The sequence below is a fragment of the Poecilia formosa genome, unplaced genomic scaffold (assembly GCF_000485575.1).
Source record: "Poecilia formosa unplaced genomic scaffold, Poecilia_formosa-5.1.2 Scaffold16, whole genome shotgun sequence".
NCBI classification, from domain to species: domain Eukaryota; kingdom Metazoa; phylum Chordata; class Actinopteri; order Cyprinodontiformes; family Poeciliidae; genus Poecilia; species Poecilia formosa.
The window spans coordinates 2,383,570-2,405,321 of NW_006799955.1; the positions used below are offsets into that span (position 1 = coordinate 2,383,570).

At 39.0% G+C, this 21,752-nt stretch overlaps 1 protein-coding gene across 2 annotated transcripts; it reads left to right on the plus strand.

Annotated features, from left to right (window-relative positions):
* Positions 1-361: 361 nt before the first annotated feature.
* Positions 362-20,653, plus strand: itga6a (integrin, alpha 6a). Of its 2 annotated transcripts, XM_007546473.2 has the most exons (26): positions 362-639; positions 9,457-9,581; positions 9,681-9,760; positions 9,854-10,106; positions 10,211-10,330; positions 10,851-11,058; positions 11,717-11,910; positions 12,766-12,860; positions 13,539-13,666; positions 13,745-13,831; positions 13,914-13,969; positions 14,054-14,223; positions 14,402-14,545; positions 14,988-15,106; positions 15,378-15,528; positions 16,508-16,594; positions 16,683-16,768; positions 17,156-17,230; positions 17,335-17,437; positions 17,521-17,697; positions 17,791-17,886; positions 17,962-18,069; positions 18,179-18,277; positions 18,381-18,503; positions 19,315-19,449; positions 19,886-19,974. In XM_007546473.2, the coding sequence occupies exons 1-25, from the start codon at positions 446-448 to the stop codon at positions 19,420-19,422; spliced, it is 3,186 nt and encodes a 1,061-aa protein (XP_007546535.1). In that variant the 5' UTR covers positions 362-445; the 3' UTR covers positions 19,423-19,449; positions 19,886-19,974. The 2 variants fall into 2 exon arrangements, with proteins under 2 accessions (XP_007546535.1, XP_007546534.1); XM_007546472.2 differs by lacking the exon at positions 19,315-19,449 and having other exon boundaries at positions 19,886-20,653.
* Positions 20,654-21,752: the final 1,099 nt, after the last annotated feature.

Sequence of the window (21,752 nt, forward strand, 5' to 3'; positions counted from 1 at the left end):
TTGGATTGTTAAATTCAGATCTTTTTGATCTGAATTTAACAATCCAATAACCAAAAATATGCAAATGATCCTTATTGAAAGATTTAAAAAATAATTTCATAGTTCAATAGCACTCAAACCATTTAAAGTACCGCCTGGAATATAATAATAAAATAATTTAGCTCATTACAGGCCCACGTCACTTTGTCATTAATCTGAGTAACTTTTAGAATAAGGTTACTTTTATGTGCTCATTTGTCTTATTGCTTAAAGGCACCTGTGGTTCCAATGTTACGGGGTTATTACTGGCTCGGGGTCCGTTTTGACGGCCGAAGGGGGCGCTGTGGAGCAACCAGTTAAACAGTCGGCCGCTGTCCTCATTAACAAAGTGAGTGAGGGTGGAAGAGCAGCGGGACCCGCGGGCTCTTACCTTCTGGACCGCTGGACTCGTGTGGACCTCGCTGCCATGGCGCTGCTGCAGCAGAGAGGACGCTTCGCCGTCCGCGCTGCGCTTTTCCTTCTCTGTCATCTGCTGGAGCCGAGCGGGCTGCGCGCCTTCAACCTGGACACCCGTCATGTCATCAGGAAAGGCGGGGAGCCGGGGTCTCTCTTCGGCTTGTCCCTCGCCTTGCACCAGCAAGTCAGTCCGAATAAAGTCCTGTAAGTGTTCACTCTGCTTTTATTTAATTGCTCATTGAAAAGCGCAGCTCTGGTGTGTGAGGGAGAGAGAGAGAGAGAGACCACCAGTGGGGATAAACGAATTTTAACAATATATAAAAATCACTTTAATTTACACGGATAAGTATTTGGTTTATATTTACAAATGTTTAAAACGTGAGAGATCCTCTGCAGCAGGAGATAATAAAAACCTTTTAAGTTTTTTTTTTTTTGTCTAATCCTCTTTCCTTCCTGAAGTTAAACCCACATCAAAGATTTAGTCGATTATGGGCTGTTTCGTTTGGAGGATCTCTGACTTACATCCATCCAACATTTATACTTTTAGACTGAGCTGCAACACATTCATTACAGCTACAGGAAAAGGTCCCCAATCTCTCAAAGCTTCTTGGTACTTTTGTTTCTACATTTAGCAGTGATGCGTGAAATGTGAAATGGAAAGCAGGAACAAGAACAAACAAGTGGTTTTACAGTGGCTCTAACTATCATGCAAATGTGTCTGTGAAAGGTTCTAATCAGGGAGCACAGCCAGAGGTGGAACATCTGCTTCTCTTCAGTTTTACACCTATTTTGCAGCTTTTTCTCTTTTTTTTTATTGTGTGTATCCACCTCAGAGTTTGGATCAAACAGAACAGTTTACTACCAAATTGCTCCCTGGCAAGTAAATCTGACAGCTACACTAGTAAACTTTTTTTTTTTCCAATAAGTTGCAGCACTTTAACGTTCTGATTTTCTATTAACTGAATGCAGGGATTTCAAAAAGGTTAACTTCAAAATGATCCAATTTTGGCAATTCTCAGGTGTTAGAGGAGAGGAAACATCACTTGTTGGTCGGTGTAATCTTGTTGGCTGATCTTGCTGCCTGTGGGCAATAAGACTCACTGCCCTGTGGACTTTTATCTGACTACTGATTTCACCGATGCAGGAAAGAACAGGCTGAAGATTGCTCTAAGGTGTTTTCTTAGAACAATCTTCAGCCTGGACAAAAAAAAATATATATATTTTCAAGATTTTTAAGTGAACATAAAAAGAAGCAGTGTGAAGTCTTCCAGGTTTGACAGCATGAAGTGATTTAGGGCTGTGGAAGTGATGTTATATTTGTCAGGCAAACAGAGGCCAGAAACATGACACTGGCTTGATAGTTTGCTTTCTGCAGGTAGGAGCAGAGAGCAGAACTGTCTCTTCACAGACTCCTTCAGGAGGAGGCTGCCTCTGCTTTCTGCTAAAATGCATCTATGTACTGGTTCCATGCATAGGCCAGATGTGTCCAAGTGTGTGCAATTTCACAAAAATAGTAAATAATGAAGAACTTTAACGTTCCACTTTGTGTCTCGTCAGTCCACAGAATATTTCCTTTAAAGTGTTGAGAGTCATTAAGATGTTTTTTTTGTTTGTTTTTATTGGCAATGCAAAACTCATTTTCTCTTTGGAACTTTTCCATGGATGCCATTTTTGTCCAGTCTCTTCATTACTCATGAACTCTGACCTTAACTGAGTCAAGTGGGATCTGTAATGCTTTAGATGATTTTATACGTTCATTTTGACCGATATGAGTAATTTTAGTGAGTTAGCCACTCCCTGGAAGGTTTTCTCTCTGTGGTTTAATGGAGTATTAAAGCGCTAGGAATGTCTTCGTAACCTATGAAGACCAACAGTGCTAGGTTCATTCTTCAAATAAACTCTGAAATGAACACAAGGAAACAAAAACTTGTCTTTTGCAAAAGGGGAAACCCGTGTCAGACTTAGCTGCGTCAGACGAGTTAACTCCAACAGGCCAACTCCAACGGGGGCTTGCAGCCCTTCGATATTTATTTACTTCTAGGCGCGTCGTCATAGTGATAATTCAACAGCACAGGCAAGTACAGGAAAAGGCATTCAATATATGGTGACTCTTAAAGACAACGACGTTTACACAGGATGCTACCTCTCCTTGTAGAGAGCAGTGAAAGCATCTGCACATTGTCTGGAAACTTTTTTAAACAGGAAATCACATCCTGCAGAAGTAAAAACAACAGCAGATACATAAGTAAATAAGTGGTAAAAAAGTATCAATTCCCTATCAGACAGCTTGTCATTTTCTTCAGTTTCTTTTGAGAACTTTCAGCCTACTTCATGTTGTCGGACAGGTTCTATTTAAGCCATTTAAAAAAAAAAATCTACAGGTCTAGCAGTAATCATGTCTGAGTGTGGCTCTTGGAACTGACCTTTTGCTTTTCAAAATGAAGTGATAATTAGGGCTTGATTATCAACATAATGTGAAAAAACATCCTGCCAAGCAGCAGACGTCATTATGAATAATGGGAAGTGTAATACATCTTTGTAACACACAGGATATATGTTAGATAATGAAAAGACTTTCTTTAATGAAAAACAATGCAAGCACAGCATAGTAAAGGTGGAAACAAGAAGCTGTTATTGTTTTGACATAAATCTTCTTTGACTACATTGACTGCTGACAACTCACTTAAACACACAGACACACACACACACACACTAGAGCACGTTTGTCTGTTAGCATTATGGAGCTGAGAGCTAAGGAAATGTCATGGTGCTCTTGGATTGACTGCTTTGCAAACACCAGCCAATAGCTGGTGCCTAAAAGCCAAAGTCAGGGTTCAAAGGTTTATGCCTGTTGCAAATAAGTGGTTATGTGGAAGTCCTTTACCTGACTGAATGCAGCCTGATATTGGAAGATTAGAAAATAAAGGAAGAAGTTGCTTTTCTTCCTTTATGCATAACAAATATTAATTATTTACAGTTTTGGGCCATGCTATTCATTTTAACACCTGGAGATTTTACATTATCCAACTAGAAAACAGCTGTCTGCTCAAATGAGACTGAGACAGATAACCATAGCTTAGTCAGAATATAGAGAAGTCAGTGGTTATTTTCTGCCCAAATTATTGCTAAATATTATATCACTGTAACATTTATGTATGTTACTTTTACATAGCACTTGGGGCATTTTCAGAAATTTCTGTTTGCAAGTGTATATGAATTCCTCAACATCTTAGCATAAAACAACAATGTTCGTTGTCCCTTTTCTTGCTTCTTAATCTCAAATTAAAAATGTCAGAGTTTTATGTTTGGAAATGCCCTTCTCAAGCAGTTTAGTCATTTATTCTTACAGCCTTTCTCAAAGAGGAGAACTTTATTACCTCCACTGGAGTCTCTTTTCAGTATGAGTCACACTTTTAGTCTGTTGTCCATTAACAGGTAAGAAGTATGACAAACGTGACTTTCCTAAGAAATCAGTGTTGCTCCTTAGTCAGCGATGTCTGTCCACTGGCCTTTGTTGAGACTCCATGGCGACCAGCCGCATCCTCACCTTGGCCATCTGTTAGACAACTTGTATCAGCAGATACATATCTGCTGATACAAGTTGTATCTGCAAGTTGTCTGTACAAATTGCAAATACAAGTCTGTACAAGCAGATACAGGTTGTCTTTTATTGTCCACATCATTGTGTTCAACATCATCCACTGTTGTGTTATCTCTGTTACTCTTATTTTGTGCTGCCCACTTCTTTCCTGTTGTGACAGCTTAACTTTTCCACTCACGGGATTAAAAAAAGGAGTGTCTTATCTTATTTTGTCTTTCTAAATTTTCACCTGATCCATGGACTAATGAGCCAAAAACATACAGAAGGTCAGCGGAGCGAACGGACAAGGGTACTGACTAACTCTGCTGTAAAACTTTAAGAAACACTAACGTTATGAAAACCACGTCGCAGCAAAGTACCACGCTCGCCCCATCTGTCTTCTCTGAGCTCGTGTGAACCAAATGTTTGATAATGATTGCTGGCAGCTGCAAATTTCTGCCAGTTTTCACTTCTAGCATTGATGGGATTATTCTAAATCCTTTATGTGAGGCGAGGAAGGAGACTTTACACAATCCTGCATGCACGCTTTTTTTTTTCCCCGTAGGAAGGAGACGTGAACATGTGGACAGCATTCCTCTTATCTTATCAGATAACCCACACAGACTGTTTAGCTGTTGTACAAAACTCTTAGACACTAAATCTGATAAGGATTTTATGAGTTTAAATAAAAATCTCTCACGTTTTTTTTTTTAGGTTGTGTTAGGCTGAGTGAAAGAGGATTACTGATTTACCACAGGAGAAGCAGTCAGATACCTCCTGGATGAACAAGGCGTTGAGTAAATGATCTGGATTCTCTCGGCGAAACCAGAGAAAAAGGCCATTAGACTGGACACGCATGACCATCTGTGAGCATGTAACCCGATAGATTCAAGGCATCGGTGAATCATCAACTGAGACATTCCAGTCAAACTTCCCTCGCGATAAGGAAGTTTGACTCAAGGCAGAGAATATAGAAACTTGTGGACTTTATTGCTCAGTTGATGTGATGCTGAATATTTGCACCTTCTTCTGTGATGCGTGTCCAGCTGTTTGCAGGTCAGCAGCAGCCAGAGTATTTTGTGTAAAGTGAAATCAGTGAGAACAGCTGTGGAGGCTCCTCTGGCTAAGAGGGTACAGCTGCGGGAGTCTTGGTGCGCCGAGACGTCCTGTGAGGTAACTTTGTGAACCCATACTGGCCTCTCTCTACCCGTTCCCATTTACCCTTCAGTGAGAGACGTAATGTTTTGATGAGGATTTTAGCTGAAAATGACTTCTGGATGTTAAAACCTGATCAATGTGATTGCTACCCCATATTATAAAATATTATCAAAAACAACGTTATCGTAAGTGCATAATTTGAACATCTTATATCTTAATTTCATCCGGTTGAAAAGGTCGGACTCAAAATGACAGCCTGTGAACAATTCTTCTCCAATCCAAAAAAACTGGGCCACAATATTTGACCCAATATTTGGTAAAAACGACCCAACCCATGTCCCAACAGCAGAAAGTAAAAACTTAGAGGAAATGCCAAGGAGGATTTTGTGTGCAGAATTGCAGTACTGTTATGAAAATTGTGATGATGCTGTTGGTTAGGATGAACATGTACAATATATAACTCAACATTCTCTCAATTAGAGAGAAAATGAAAGAACAAAGTCTAAAGAGTAACTTTTAAAAAACCTCCAGGAAGCAATAGAAAATGTTCATCAAGATTAAAAGAAATGTTTGACTCTAAACCAGTCTAACTGCCTTCTATTTCTTATCGACGGCGTATTTTGTCATCACTGCTGCATCTCCAGGTTTTAATGTTTTCTCACAAGGTGGTGGTGCAGTGAAAGGGTTAATAATGCTGCTTCGTTTTGATTAACTACACTCTCCAAAGTTGCACGAATTTGTAGTGAAAAAGTTATTTGAAAGTACTGAAGTTCCACCTCTTTGTCACGCGGAAAAGTACTTGAATGTTTTCTCTTGCACGCTGCGTTGTTAGTTCTCAGGTCCACTTTAAACGTTTGTGTTGTGTTGCACATATTTAACTACATTTAAAATGCCTCTCTGGAGGCATGTAGAAAACTCCATGAGTTTTAAATTCATGGAGACTTGCATCTTTAAGCTTTGAGGTGACTGTTTGGACACATCATTTTTCTCAGTATCACACAATTTGATATATTGTTTGTATCTACTATTATTTATTTTTATAGTTGTTGTTTTTTTTGAAGAATGTGACTTTTTTTATTGTGGAGCAATCAGATTGTGATACCAGATTATGATATTGTCTCTTTAATCAGACTCTGATGCAGAAATGTGTAAATGTGAAATAGGAGCTGGTTGTAAAGTGTCCTGTGGTGTGTTTGCAAACCTCTGGTCTTTGCTGAGCTGACGAGGAGCCACAGCACTGCATCGCAGATCAATAGATGGGTTTGAGAGGAAACAGCAGGGTCGCGGGGAGGAGAACAGGGCGGGCAGGGTTTCCTCTCCCACCTTTGAAGAAATAAACTATTGTGAGTTTCAGAATGGTGAGTTTGGTAGCGCTCACATGACTCTGTAGCTTCTCATTTTTAGGTTATTTAATATTTTTTGTGAACTAATTAGATAAGAACAACAACCTGACCTCACTGCTGTTTAATCTTTCAATCTGACAACCTCTATCTTAAAGCTCTTGAAGCTCGCGTTGTGGTTTTATGACATTTACATAGATGTAGTTTTGAGCAGTGGATATGAGACTTTACAAGAAAACTTATAAATATACAATCCACCTTACAGTCAGGTTTAACTCCAATTACAAACAGCCCAACAGTCTGTTTTTTAATTTATTACATTGTCATATTTACAAGGTTAGTGCAGCAGACTGTATGAAATATCTGATGATTGAGAGAAACAACTCCCTTTAATCAATCATCTGCTTCAGTCAGATGCAGGCTGAGAGATCCAAAAGGGAGATGCAAACACAGAACCATTGGGTCAGAGGTACTTTCTATTGAAAAGAAAATAAATGGTACTAATAATTAGAGGTAGATGTTTTGTCTGCCTCATGGATTGAAACTGAGAGCTGGTTCAGCAGGTGAGGAGCCTTTTAGATGGTCTAGAAATGACGGGTAAACTTTTAGTCTGATACTGAAGTTCTCTGAGAGAAAAAAAATACTGAACTTTAAGTTCCTCAATATTAGAAGAGGCCCTGTCATCAGGAGCTGGTGTACCTGTTGAAGCTGATTGCTTCATGAACTTTGACAGGAAACATGAGCTAGACTGTGGTTTTACTTTTCACATTTTCACAGCTTTGACAGTGTCAGTCAGAGGTTTGCTTGACAGCTGCCGTCTCAACTCGATCGTGTGAAAGTACGTCCACATAAGTAGAACTTTACAAGTATGTTTCATTTGGCCATAAATGTCTACTGAGAGACTCCTAAAACCTTTCAAAGTTCTGATCCAAAGTCCAGATGATGTATAACTCCTTGATGTCAAACACCTTTTGAAGAGAAACGAATCCTAAAGAATCATCTATTAAGTCCTTTTGATAAGTTCAAAATTGTGCTGATTATCATCTACCCCTCGACCAGTGGAATGAGTCAGCCATGAGACACAGTGTCCTCCTTGTTGGCGCTCTGTGGCAGCTTGAGTTCAGCCTGAGGTTGGACATAATAACTGCATTGTTGAGAAAGCACCGAAATGCATTGTCTACTTCTGACCCACTTTGGGCCGAGCTTCAGCTGACAGATGGCCTCACATTTGGCTCTGAAATACTTTGACACACAGAGGAGTTCATGTGTGTCAAACCGCGGCTACCAAACCATCACCCCTCCACCATCGTGCTTGGCAGATGAAATCCTGAGTTCAGTGGGTCTTTTTCTCATCGTATCCGTTCAGAATTTTAGTCAGATTAAAGTGATAACTGAGGTCAGTAAAGGCCAGAATATGCAACTTTTTGGGTTTTAAGCTTGACTTTGGGTTGCACAGAAGTTGTCTCTAAGGTTGTTGCTGATGTCTTTCCTTCCTGGCATTGTGTTCACACATACACCTGTAAGCTCCAGACTTGTCACAGGATGAAAATCCAGATTTTGGGGGCATGTGAGCACCTGCAAACTTCATCAATTCTCAGCAATTACCAGCTGTTTATAGGCTGCAGTGTTAGGTTTTCTTTGTACTAGAAGATGCTGTTTATCATGCACTGCAAAAACTCAAAATCTTAGCAACAATTTTTTTTCTAGTTTTTTGAGGAAATATCTTAGTAAACTTAAAATAAGACAAAGCTAGCTCATAAGTAACTTTTCAGCAAGATATAGGAGCTTGAATGGAGTCAATAATCCTTTAACACTGTTGAAAAAATACTTGATGCAGATTATTTCACTTATGGGAAAAATATCTTGTTATAAGATAAATAATCTGCCAGTGGAATTAGTACTAGAAACTAGACCAAAATTACTTGCTAAGATTTTGTGTTTTTGCAGTGTGGGGGAACAACTCATATGCTGATACTATTTAAATTGTGCGACGCAAAGCCAAACCTTGCCATTATTCAGGCGATAACACTGGATGATGATTCAGTCGGCAGCCTTTGATTTGGCTGCTACTGCCTAAGATGCAGCTGAAGCAACAAAGGTGTACTTAGTTTTTTTCTGTAACTGTACTATTTATGCAAATAAAAAGGTTTTGATGTGTCAAAATTTATGGACAAAAATAGAATAAAAACTCTTGCATGTAATAATTTTTTTGTGTTCCTCTCAAATGGGCTTGAATCATTTATAGTTATTGCTGATCAGAATATCAGGAAAATGTTTTAGTCTTAATTGTCCTTTTGTTAATTTGACTGATATTTTTGGGGAAGCTTGGGCTTTTGCTGTATATTGTTCCTTTTTATTGTAATATTTGTGTTGAAGATAATAGTTTTTGACTATTATCTTCTTTATGAACAGTTCTATATTAGTTATGTCTTTGTGAGTCTTTTTTCTTCTGATGTGCTTTGAACAAATGAACTTGATTTTGAGACTGCTGAGAGGAAACTGCGTCAGTGTGGTATGCAACACAGTTCGCTTCATGGAAATGAAAAGGGATGTTGTGGCTTTAAGTACGTGTGTGTGAAACAGTATCCTGACAGGATGCCGCTGTTGTTTCATTTTTGACAGTCGCAGTTGTGGACAAGGGTGACTTAACACCCAGACAAATGAGTGTGAGAGATTGGTTTGTTGATCATTTTCTTTTAATGGTGTTAAATGGTGTTAGGACGGACAAAAGTAAATTAAAATTCTAATTATATCCTGTTTTCTGGGCATGCTTGCTGTCATTGTTACTGTTAATATGAACAAAATACAACAAGACGCTTCGGTGCAGGCTTTCTGAGAAGTGTGTATTTGATTGTGTTCGAATCTCAAGTGCAGCGTTGTGATGGTGGAAGCTACCATGCAATCTTTGAAGTAAAATGTTTTTTTGTGTTTTCGTTTTCTCAGGTTACTGATTGGTGCCCCGAGAGCCAAGGCTTTAAAAAACCAAAAATCCAGCGTGACTGGGGGCCTTTTTAAGTGTGAAATCTCTGAGTCTGATAATTGTGAGCGCGTTGAATTTGATAATGACGGTGAGAAACCATTCGACCTGCCTACGTACCTACTATCCCACCTGCCTGTTTGAATAACACAAGTCTTGTTTCTTTCTCTTGGGTTGCCTCAACTGAAAGAGGATCCAAGTCAGGAGATTAAGGAGGACCAGTGGATGGGTGTGTCTGTGCAGAGTCAGGGACCCGGGGGAAAGGTTGTGGTACGTCACAACACATTTTCGCATTTTCGTACCATTGCTCTCTGTGTCTTCTTATTGCTCTGCGTAGCTGAACTCTGGATGATGCCATTTCAGACGTGTGCGCATCGATATCAAAAGATTCGCTCAGGATCCCAGTCTGTCCTTGGGCGCTGTTACGTCTTCAGTCAGAATTTGACAATCAACTTGTCGGATGATATGGACGGAGGCGATTGGAAATTTTGTGAAGGCAGAGACGGAGAAACAGACCATGCACGGTATGGAGTCTGTCAACAAGGTCTGGGGGTCACCTTCACCAAGGACTACCATTATGTGGTGTTTGGAGCCCCAGGAGCAAGAAACTGGAAAGGTCATAATCATTATAAATTCCTCAGAGTTTTTTTCTTTATCTTAATCATTTTTCTGCACCCAGTGTTGCTGCATAAAAATGTTGTACTCTGAAATTCTCTCCAGGGATGGTGCGAGTAGAACAAGATAACATCACGTTGGTAGAAAAGAATATATTTCACGATGGACCGTATGAGTTTCAAGACGATAAACACCCCAGCTCTGTGTCCGCCCACAGCTACCTTGGTGAGTTATTTACCAACAAAACAGACTGTACATAATGTTTGTGTATCACTTGGGCTACTTTGCAATTACAGTTTCCGACTGTTTTGCTGCAAAACATGAAGTGTTAACATCATACCAAGGCTTTTTTTTGACATAAGATGCACAATAATGTGCTTCCTCTCAAACAACTTACAAGATCACAAGTCATAGCAGCAGCCAACGTGTGTGTGTGTGGGCCCCATGTAGATTTTACTCAATCTGGATGGAGACTGGCTTATGGATTGACTAATATTGAGAAAACCCGCCTCCAAAATGCATAAATTTAGGAGATTTTATGGTAGCCTGTGTGTTTGTGTAACATGTCTGGGCTTAGACTAGAAAGAGGAAGAGGTAGAATAGAAAAAACTGAGGTCTGTGTCAAACTGTGGGTTGAAATGATGTCACTTTCAATGAGATAAAACTAATGTGTAATTACCGTCTTTTTTTCCATTCTCCTTGTAAGCTAATGTTTTTTTGCTCTATATTGCCGTTTCAACTAAAGGGTTCTCACTGGACACCGGGCACCACATCATGAAAAGCCGTAACCTGACCGTGGTGGCTGGAGCACCAAGAGCCAATCACAAGGGACTTGTAGTCCTGCTGAAGAAAGAGTCTGCCGAGCAGCTCGTAGTGGAGCAACTTCTGCACGGGCAGGGACTGGCATCCTCATTTGGATACGACGTGGCTGTGGTCGACCTGAATGGTGATGGGTAGGGAACGTTTGTCTGAGGAGAAAAACTTTTTTGTCAGTATAGCTTATACCAGTTACAAAACACGAAATTAAGTTAAGTTGTTAAGTTGTTGGATTCATTTGTGACCTTCAGCTGACGCCTTAGTTTCCAAATCGGATACAAAGGATATATGATCATTGTATATGACAACTGGTAAGATTCCCCAAACCAGAAATTTCTCAAAAATTTAAGAAGCTGAAATTAGTCAGGGAGGCTGTAAAGACAGCAGCACGAGAGGAGCTGCAGGAATTTCCAACAAGTGCTGGTGGTGTGCCTGCATAGAGCCTGCAAATCTGAATTATTTTCTTCCAATTAAAACATTCAGACCTGGATAAAATCCTCCAAAATCTTTCATTGCTGAATGCGTTATGGTCTGATGAATCCAAATTGGATCTTTTGGTTTAAAATTTCAAATTTGCCACAGAAGGAGCCTTGTTCATACAGTGAACTACGGTGGAGGCACCGTCATGCTCTGGGGTTCCTTTTACTCAAAAAGAACTGAGGTCATAAACAGGCCCAAGTTTTGGCCTAAAACCTTTCATCACCTAAGAATTACATCAGATGAGGAAAATTCTCCTGTAATCGTTGACGGTGCTGCAAGCTAACAGTGTCCCTATATTTTCTGTACATGATTTAGATGGCAAGACATTGTTGTGGGAGCCCCTTACTTCTACATGAAGGACACAGACATCGGTGGAGCCGTTTATGTTTATATCAACAAAGCAGGACAGTGGGATAATGTAACTCTGATCCGCCTGAACGGGACCAAAGATTCAATGTTCGGACTGGCAGTGGAAAACATTGGGGACGTCAATCAGGACTCATTTAATGGTAATTTATCCGCTTTGAAACATAAATCTTGTTTTCAGGCATTTCGCACCTGCTTTAACTGATTTTTCAAACCTACCAAGAAGAGAGTAAAAACACAATTAATTAGGAAAACCTGTTGGCCTGACAATGATCAGTCATGCACTTAAGAAATCTGGTCTTTATAGAAGAGAGACTGAAAGAAGCTGCATTTAAAATTGTTGAGGCTTAAGACAGGCTAATTGACAGCTAATGACAAGAGCCAGCTCCCCCACTACTACGGAAGGATGAATCTGTCACTGCACATCATCCTAAATGTGCAGCCCGACCCTTGAAACATGGTGGTGGCAGCATCATGCTGTGGGTATGCTTTTCTTTTGCAACAAGATTCTTTGGGATTCTTAGAGCCAAATACAGGACAATCATGAAAAACTTAGCAAAACCTGAAATCTGGTCTTATCAACTCTCTCCATTCAGTCAGAGATTGAGAAGCTTTAAAAATAAAAATGGACGAATATTTTAATCTATATGTGCAAAGCTGGCAGAGACATACCCCAGTAGATTTGGTGAACAAAAGGTGCTTCTGTAAAATATTGATTCAGGGGTGGAATACAGTAAAGCAGGACACTTTAATTTATACCATCATTGTTTTTTCCACTTTGAAATCCTGTGCTTTAATGGGTTAATCCCTGTTAAATACACAGAAGTTGTTTTTAAAATGTTACAAAATGTCAAGGCCCAGTTTAGAAGTGAAAGCTGGACAAATGGCAACATGTTAGTAAGGAATAGGGACATGAATCTGCAAAGGAGTGAACAAACCTTTGCAGTCTCAGCAGCTAGAGTGTATAAATAATCAGCAATGCTTTTATGCCTGTGCAGATATTGCAGTTGGAGCTCCACAGGACGATGAGGGGGCAGGAAGAGTCTACATTTATCATGGATCTGCACAAGGGATAAAAACAACTCCTGCCCAGGTCGGTTCTAATGACATTTTGTTTTAGGATCTTTCTTTTTGTGTTGTGGATTACATGTGCACCTCTGTTGAAAGCTGAACAAGTTGGATGTGACCGCTCAAGGCCCTTGAATGCAACTTTTAGCTTGTTATTTTAAACTTAAAGACGAGTTTGGATTCATGTGAACAGATACTCTCTATTTTGGACTGTGGCTGCCAATGAATGTATCATTTCAGTGACATTGCTGTTAGATATGCATAGGTTGTTTGTCACTGTGGTTTCTCAGTTCTCTGTTTTTTCTCTTTCTGCAAGCGTAAAGCAGACTCAGGTTTTGTATTCTCTTTATTCTTCTTTCTTTCCTCTACTCTTATCTTCTTTCCCTTTTAACATTTTGTCCCACCTTCTCTCTTTTTCTTTATATCTATCAACTATATATCAAGTGGAGCATTATAGATTTTGCTGTAATGCTCCACTTGTGAACGTAAGCATGTTGGGATTCTTCTCGACACTCAGACAACAATTCTGAATCCAGATATTAATTCTTTACGTCACCATAAGCACATTTTAATTGTAACTATAAATTATATATTTTACTCCCAGCAGATAAACTAATCCTGATGCGACAAGTATTACTGCTGTACGGGTTCTGGTTCATTTTTCATCTCATTATTCTCTAAAATCTCTTCTTCTTAATTTCAGATCCTTTCAGGCAAAGAGCACAGCCTTCGATATTTTGGATATTCTCTGGCAGGAAACATGGACCTGGATGGTAACTCTTATCCAGACTTGGTTGTAGGATCTCTGTCAGATGCAGCTTTCATTTACAGGTAAACATGGAGGAAGAGGAGAGTAAATGACGATTTTACTGTTGTCTTTAGTTCTTTAATTTAACAACCTTCTTCCAGGGCAAGACCAGTCGTTAACATCAGGAAAAACGTTACGGTTTCTCCTGAGGAAATTGACCTTGGTGTTGGCTGTGATTCCAGTTTTTGGTGGGTCTTCAGATGCTCTTGCACTCAAACAGACTCTGCACACAGGGTGTTCCGTTTGTTAATTTTCCCTTTTTACCATTAGCTTCACTGTGACAGCATGCTTCAACTACACAGCGAGGTCCTACAACAAGAGGCTCAGTGAGTACAAAAAAACCCAAAAACTTTAATGCTGCACAGATGTTTACTAGTTTTAATAACATCTGATTCAATTTTATCCTGCAGCAATCAGCTACTCCATAGAGGCAGATGGAGAACGCAGGAAACAAGGACTGAACTCCAGAGTGATTTTTCTGACTAAGACTCATCCTGAATCAGACATCCAGTTTAATGGCACCTTGGAGCTCCAGAACCAAAACGCAGGACAGTGTGTCAGCATAAACGTCGGGCTTAAAGTAAATCCCAATTGTCATATTTAAATTGGCTTGAACCTGAAAGGTATTATCAGTAAAAATATGTAGGTCTGAATACCAAAAGATCGTTGTCAGTTTGACTTTTTTTGTTACTGGCTAATGTGTTTAAACAGGAAAATGTTCAACTTATTCAACTTTTAACTGTGCTGCATTTGCACAGGACAACATTAAGGACAAGATGCGCAGCGTTGTTATTGAAGTTTCTGCAGAAATCATCAAAGCAAAACCCCAAAGAGCAGGAAATGCTCTGTCTCAGCTAATGCCAGTTGTAGACGCCACCCAGCCAAGACAAGCCGTCGCAGAGGTAAAAAGTCACATTTCAGTTTTAATCTTGTCTTGCAAAATTAATCACATCAGTTCAGTTATTTATATTTTATCATTGTACATCCATCAAGTTCAGTTAATTGTATTGGGATTGTATGTGATAGACGAACACAAAGTGGTAACTTTTTGAAGTACTATAAATAGAGTCCAACAGAGTGTAATTCAGTCTCCGGTTCTCCAACGTCATACAGCGCTGATGTTGGAGAACGTGCAAACAAGAAAACTATTAGACATCCAGTGTAAAGTCTGACTTTTATGGAAGAGCTGCAAGAAGAAAATCATTGTGCAAAGACAGAAGAATAACATGCAAGACATGTGTTATGTTATGCGACAAATGTGAAAAAGTACTTTTTCATGCCAGGTTGTGGAAGCTGACATTTTTATTTTGTGAGTGACATCTTGTTTTTGGTTTATTGTTGCAGGTAAACTTTGTAAAGGAGGGATGCAAAAATAAAAAGATTTGTTTCAGCAATTTAAAAATGGACAACAGTCTGCACTACAAACCAACCAGCAAGGATGAATTCACCCCGTTAAACAAAAGGTTCATATAAAAATGTTGTATTGTTAAAAAACCATAATAATGTCAAGTTATTTCATGGTAATTGTTTGTAAATCCAATTAGAATTTAAGACAAAGCTCTGAGCTTGAGTTTATTTACTGCAGTAAAAATATATATATATATATTTTCTTTTAGTTACTATAAGTAAATCTGCTTTGTCTACATTGGATAAGATCTTGAGCTGCTAAATGTGAATTTATGTTAGAAATGTTGTTTCCTCAAAGCTGATTCTTAGGTTTGTGTATCTCTACAGTGCACTTAATATCCCAGAGTTCAGGCTGACTTACGAGACGAAGGCCTTGGCTGTGAAGGTGACTGTGACCAATGAAAATGGTGACGATGCCTTCGAAGCAAAGCTTGTGGGGAAATTCCCAGAAATCCTGTCGTATTCTGGAGTTCGATCTGTGAGTACGAGTCCAGAGTGAGAACTTTACAGCACAGCGCCACAGGCATGACGAGCAGTAGTACGTTTTTGAATGTGATCTCACTATATGTGGTCACGTTTTCACATAATGTCGTGAATTTTGAATAGGGGTAGAAGACGTGTAATCTGCATGTATGCGCAGTAAATCAAATTTTAAACACTCCTTCAGAGCTATTGTGTATCTGCTTTTTGTGTCAATGCATAGAAAGACATGACAATAATGAACAATCATGCTCCAGCATCACTTTGGTGTCTTTTGACACTATTGCATGCAGAACTTGATCACAAGATATGTTTAAAAATGTGGTAAATTTCACAGCCATCAAAGCCAGTGTATGTCACTCATTATTTGATTATCAACGCAACTGCAATTCAAATATTACACCATTGACGCAAAACCTTTATCAATTAATCTCACTCCAAGTTATGCAGGTTCTTTGTGTGGTGTGTGGTGAGGATTCTACTCACCTCAGCATGTCTGTTGCTTGAAACTAAAAGTGAAACAAACGACCATACCCACCGTTTTGATAAATTTGACTAACACTTTTCTAACCACTTGGGGGATTCTCATAGAGCAAAGACAATGTACCCCTGTCCTTATGCAGCAGAACACTGCTTGACCTAAAACATGATAAGCAAAGTCATGAGCTAACTTGATGTTCTACTAAATTCATTTCACATGTTTAGACGTGTGTTATGCGGTTTCCTCTATGCCAGCATGGATGCAAAATATGTAAAACAAGTCGATGCAGGAGCCGTATTTAAGCCTTTAAGACAAAGGGCAGATAGTATGTAATGTGAAGAGGATGTAGTGCTTTGAGATCTCCAACTTTATAGTGAAACAGAACTATTTTTATCTTGGGAATTTTAATTGAATAGAATTTGTTTGGTCAAAACCTGCTTGGACGTGAGTGTTGTTGAAAAATAGCTTTTTTTTTTTCCTTCTTCTTCTTTTTTAGCCAAACAATCAGATCCTCTGTACTGCCAACCATAACGGATCTGAAGCAGAGTGTGAGCTGGGAAACCCATTTAAGAGCAACTCAAAGGTAAACATATGAACTTTTAAGAGTTACTTGACAAGTTAAAGCTACTTTAAGGTGAGATGTGTTTTTTTTTGTTTGTTTTTTACACAAGGTCATGTTTCACATTATTCTGAGCGCTGCGCACAACGCTGTAAAACTCGACACCACTGAGTTTGAGATTGATCTGCATCTCCAAACGTAAGTGATCTGTTCATTTCAGTAGATGAACTTTTAAGTATTGCAGTGATAAACTGTATGATGTTACCTGGAAAACAGGAGGTTATAGATGACTATTCGCGCCACTTTAATATTCAGAAATGGAGTAAAAAGTGATTCCTTTTGAATATCTTCTTACATCTGTATTACTTTTTATTTAGCTTTTAAATATCTCACGAATAGTAAAAAAGAAAAAGATATGGCACGTTCATGTTTAAGTTTCCAGTTCTAATTGAGCTGAAAATGGACTGATTTCTTTGTAAATCTCTATAATTAACTATTTATGTGTTTGTTTTTAACTGTACTTTTTAACCAGACATATTGTTACTTATAGCTGTCTTTTGATAAAATTGTATTCTTCTTGTTTAGGACAAGTTCTCAAAATATTTCCGCTGTGAAAATAAAGAGCAAAGTGATAACTGAAGTCCCTTTGATATTGAGTGGGTAGGTACATTGATGCAGATTGTCTGTCTGTCTGTCTGTCTGTCTGTCTGTCTGTCTGTCTGTCTGTCTGTCTATAATTTAGTATTTTTCTATTGCCCCATCAGTGAAGCCAAACCCAGACAGGTTTCCTTTGGAGGTGTTGTGAGAGCAGAAACTGCAATGAAAACAGAAGAGGACGCTGGAAGTTTGATTAATTTTACATTTAGGGTGAGTTTAAACTTATGTAAGAACATTAATTCTTGTTCTAAGTGTTCTATTCAGGAGCTGGGCCATCTGAATTTCTCCTCCAGATAAGTAACTTGTGGACGCCTTCGATCTCTCCTCTTCCCCTCACTCTACACATTCATTGGCCCAGAGACAATAAAAACGGGAAATGGCTTCTGTACTTGGTGAAGGTCACATCTCACGGACCTGAGAAAATCGCCTGCTCTCCTCAATCTGAAATTCACTCTCTCAAAAACATTTGGGTTGGTATTTCTGAGAATTTGGTGTCAAAACAACGTTATTTTCAGCTCCAGCTTTGTTCTGTGCTGGTTTAACATGAATAAATGTGATTTCAGGAGAGATCTCCTTCCCTGACTAAACAGGAAATTGTCAAAAAAGAAAGAAAACTTGGTGGCAAAATTGTTTTTCATTCAAGCAGTAATAAAGTTTTGGTGAGTTGATTTAAATATGCTTTGTTTTAAACATGCAGATGTGCAGCGCTTACAGGTTTGTCTCCTGTTTTGCAGTCCTGTGAGAAGGAAAGCAAATGTGTGGTGCTGAAGTGCCCCCTGCAGGGGATTAATGGTACTACAGTAGAGCTGAGATCTCGTTTGTGGAACTCCACCTTCATCGAGGTAACAAATTGTAGTTTTTATCGCCTCTTTTTTTCCCATCGAGAGTGAGTCAGTGTAATGATGGCGGCCCAGGTTGATTATTAAAGCTCTTGATTCTGTTTTTACACAGGAATACGCTTCCTTTCCAACCACAACTTTAGTTGTGAAGGCGTCACTTGTACTTGAGTCTCAGACTCCGAACATTATCCTGAAATCTCCTGACTTTACTGTAAGCACTTCATCAGCTGAATGAAAATATTAACCTCAGCAGTCTTGATCTAAATCCCCTGGGGTCATCTGGCGTTTTTTTTTGTCATGACGTTGTGTTTTAGGTGACGGTGCCCGTGTCCCCGGACAGCGACGTGGCTCAGTTCGGAGTTCCCTGGTGGATCATTCTGATAGCGGTTCTGGCAGGAATCTTGATTTTGGCATTGATGGTGTTTCTGTTGTGGAAGGTGAGCGAAAAGCAGAAATTAGATGCAAATAAGGCATTAACATCAACTAATTGTCTTTAATATTTGATTGATTTCACACATTACGTTGAATTGCCTAAGCAGATGATTGTATGGGTTGTGTCTGATGAGTAATGTGTCTAATAAAGAAAGATTTAATTTATTGAAAACTGATGAAAAATGCATACGCTGATTGGTTGGGTTCACTTTTTCTTAATGTTGGATGTCAAATATCAGCATTTAGTGATAGTGATAGTGTTTTGATGTAGTGTTAAAGGTTCAGGCATGAAGCAACGCTGTATTTCTTTGTGACACAAAATCCTGATAAAAAAAACAAAACAAAAAAAACACTGAAGTTTTTATTTCAAATGTTATAAAATATGAAAAACGCAGAAGTGGTATCAATAGCTTTTCAAGGCAAAGCAACCAAACAGGGCATACCTGATAAATCTATGTGCTGTAAATAAAGAGATGTTTATTACTTATCAAGCGTTATGCAAAGTGTCAGGAAAAGCAGTAGTAGTAGTTGGTACCTCATGAGCATCTTATAGAAAGAACTCTCTCAACTGTTCTCTAACAGTTTTGAGCTCCAACACTCATTTGCATTGTTGTAGTTTGACTAACATTCTCTCTCAATTAATACGTAATGCAATCCTTTTTTCTTTTTTTTTTTAAAGAACCTAAAATAAACTGAGCTTAATAATGAAAAACTGAAATGTGGAAGAAAAGAGATGCGAGTTTAGATTGAAAAAGTCGTAAAACATTCAGTGGATGATGACGCGCCTAACCTTTGCCCACCCTTGTCCCTCTTCAGTGCGGTTTCTTCAAGAGACCGACTAGAGAACAATACAATGCTGCGTATCACAAGGCAGAGATCCACGTTCAGCCCTCTGACAAAGACAAACTCTCTGATGAAGCCTGATTCCCTCTCTCTCTCGCTGATCAGGGGGTAAAGTCGGCATGAAGTGTGATTATTACCGCAGCTGCTAACAAGCTTCGCTTTCCCAGCCAAACCCGCTGACCTAATGCAGAAACTCTCAATCAGACGCATATTGTACTGAGCCTGAAGATGAGAGTCATTTGGAGGCTTTTGCTTAGAGGAACTTTCTACCTAACGTCAGCAGAAAAGAGACATCTTTTTCTTCTGTGTGAGAGCAGCAGCTTGTGCTCAGTAATTAGATCGTTTATTTTTCAGAATGTGTGTCTGTGTTCTGCCAAGAAACGCTTGAGTGTATGTCGGTGTGCAGCACTGTTCTCTGCAGGCCGCTTTCCCTGACCTTTTCTGCAAAGCAAAAGCTGCGAAGCATGTTTAACCATCTTGCACTCGCCTCCTTTATTTATCACCTTTGAAGAACGTCTTGTTTAAATCTCGTCTCTCCCACCAGTGCGGCTTCTTCAGACGCTCCAAGCAAGACGACAGCATACCTCGCTACCACGCAGTGCGGATAAAAAAGGAAACTCCGGGCTACGTCGACGGAAAAATGAAACCTGGTGCTTTAGAAAAGAAGCAGTGGATGACGACGTGGATCGACGACGACGATTATTCATGAATGTTTATTTCTTTGTACAAACTGGTTGGATTAGAGCCACTGAACTTTAATGTTCCTTGAGTGTGTGAATAGAGTGCGTTTATTTTAAATTGAAATTGACTTTACACGCTGTATAAAGGATTTATTTTTTTCTTATGCTGTATATATTGAAATATTTCTGCACATTTTGTATTTATTTTTTTTTATATGAAAATAGCCATACAACCAAAAGCTTTTTGGTTTACTGCTGTTTCTGGAGCTGTACTGTCTTTTTTTTTTTTTTTAAACCTCAAACTATGAAAAGAAGGTACAACTAGCTCACTTTCTGTAACATGAATTTAAACCCCTAGATTTCTACTTTGACAACTTTATTACAAACCTTCCTTTTTGACGCATCTTAGGTACATGAGGTGAAAAAATTAAATGAAAGCATAATTTGTAACGAGCTCAGGATAATCCTCCTCACCTTATGTTCAGGTAGCAATCACTGGACTGTAGATCATCACTGAGGAATCCAAAGGGAAGATGTTAAAAAAGCAACAACTGTACTTTTTTTTTGAGTGATGTCTGTTATAAGTTGAATGGAGTAAAAATAAATAAATAAATAAAAACACTTGAAGACAATTTTATTTTGTGAAGATGCGGACACTTTACCATTCCTAAGCTACACTTTATAAATTTTAGTTTTATTTCAATTTAACATCTATCAAAACCTGATGCTGCACCTTTTTTTTTTTATCATGTTCTTTCACAAAAGTGTATGAATATACAGAAATTTGTAAATTTAGTACAGAAGTGCAGTGCATTCATCCTCACTAATGTTTGCATTGATGTCTTAAGAAGTAGCAGAGAAACCAGTCGGCCGAGTTCTTTCAAACTACTTAACTATTCTGGTCTGAACCCGACCTTTAAGTCCACAGTGAGGCCAGAAGCCTGGTGTTGGCCAAACCCTTTTCCTGTTGGACCATCTGTCCATGTACAAGTTTCAACCATCTAGCTGTTCGAATGAAGAATTAGTTTTAATTCTTTTACTTTTGCATCAGTACTGCTGATGTACATGCGCTATCGCATGTGCACACTGTCCGTAAGCTAGAAAGCCTCACCTCAGCTCCAGAATGAGCCGTTTGTCATTCTAGGCAAACAGCTAAATTTATCTGATCACAAAATCCTTTTTTTCCAGAAGGAACTTGGCTCACCCGTGTCAGTGGCAAATTTCAGCTGTTTGGAGCAAGGCCTATATTTGTTGTTGTTTTCCCTCATTGTTAATGTTAAACGGTTAATGTTAAATGCTGCTGTACCTACATGTCGCCGTTTATGAATCGCGGCAACCTCAGCGGTTCTTGGGTTGTTACCCAAGTTCTGTACTAATAGGATAAAAAAACAAAAAAACAAAGACGGATCAAAACTGGAGTAATAAGCCAATATTAAAAATCAACCTTTTTTAATGAACTCTTATGATTCTACCAAGCAAAACTGTCAATTGTGCTGCCAGATTTATGGTAGGAACTTGTTGATGTTTAATCAAACTTTTAACTGGCATGACTCGACAACCTCAGCTCATCTTAAAACCCCCAAAATGTTCAAAATGCAAACATACACAAAACGTTGACTCAACATCTCCTTCTAGCTTTGAAAGTTAAGAGCACAGATTTATCAGCCAACTTTTGGGGAGGGGATCAGCAGGTCCAATCTTGAACATGTAATCTTTTCATTATTTCGTTAG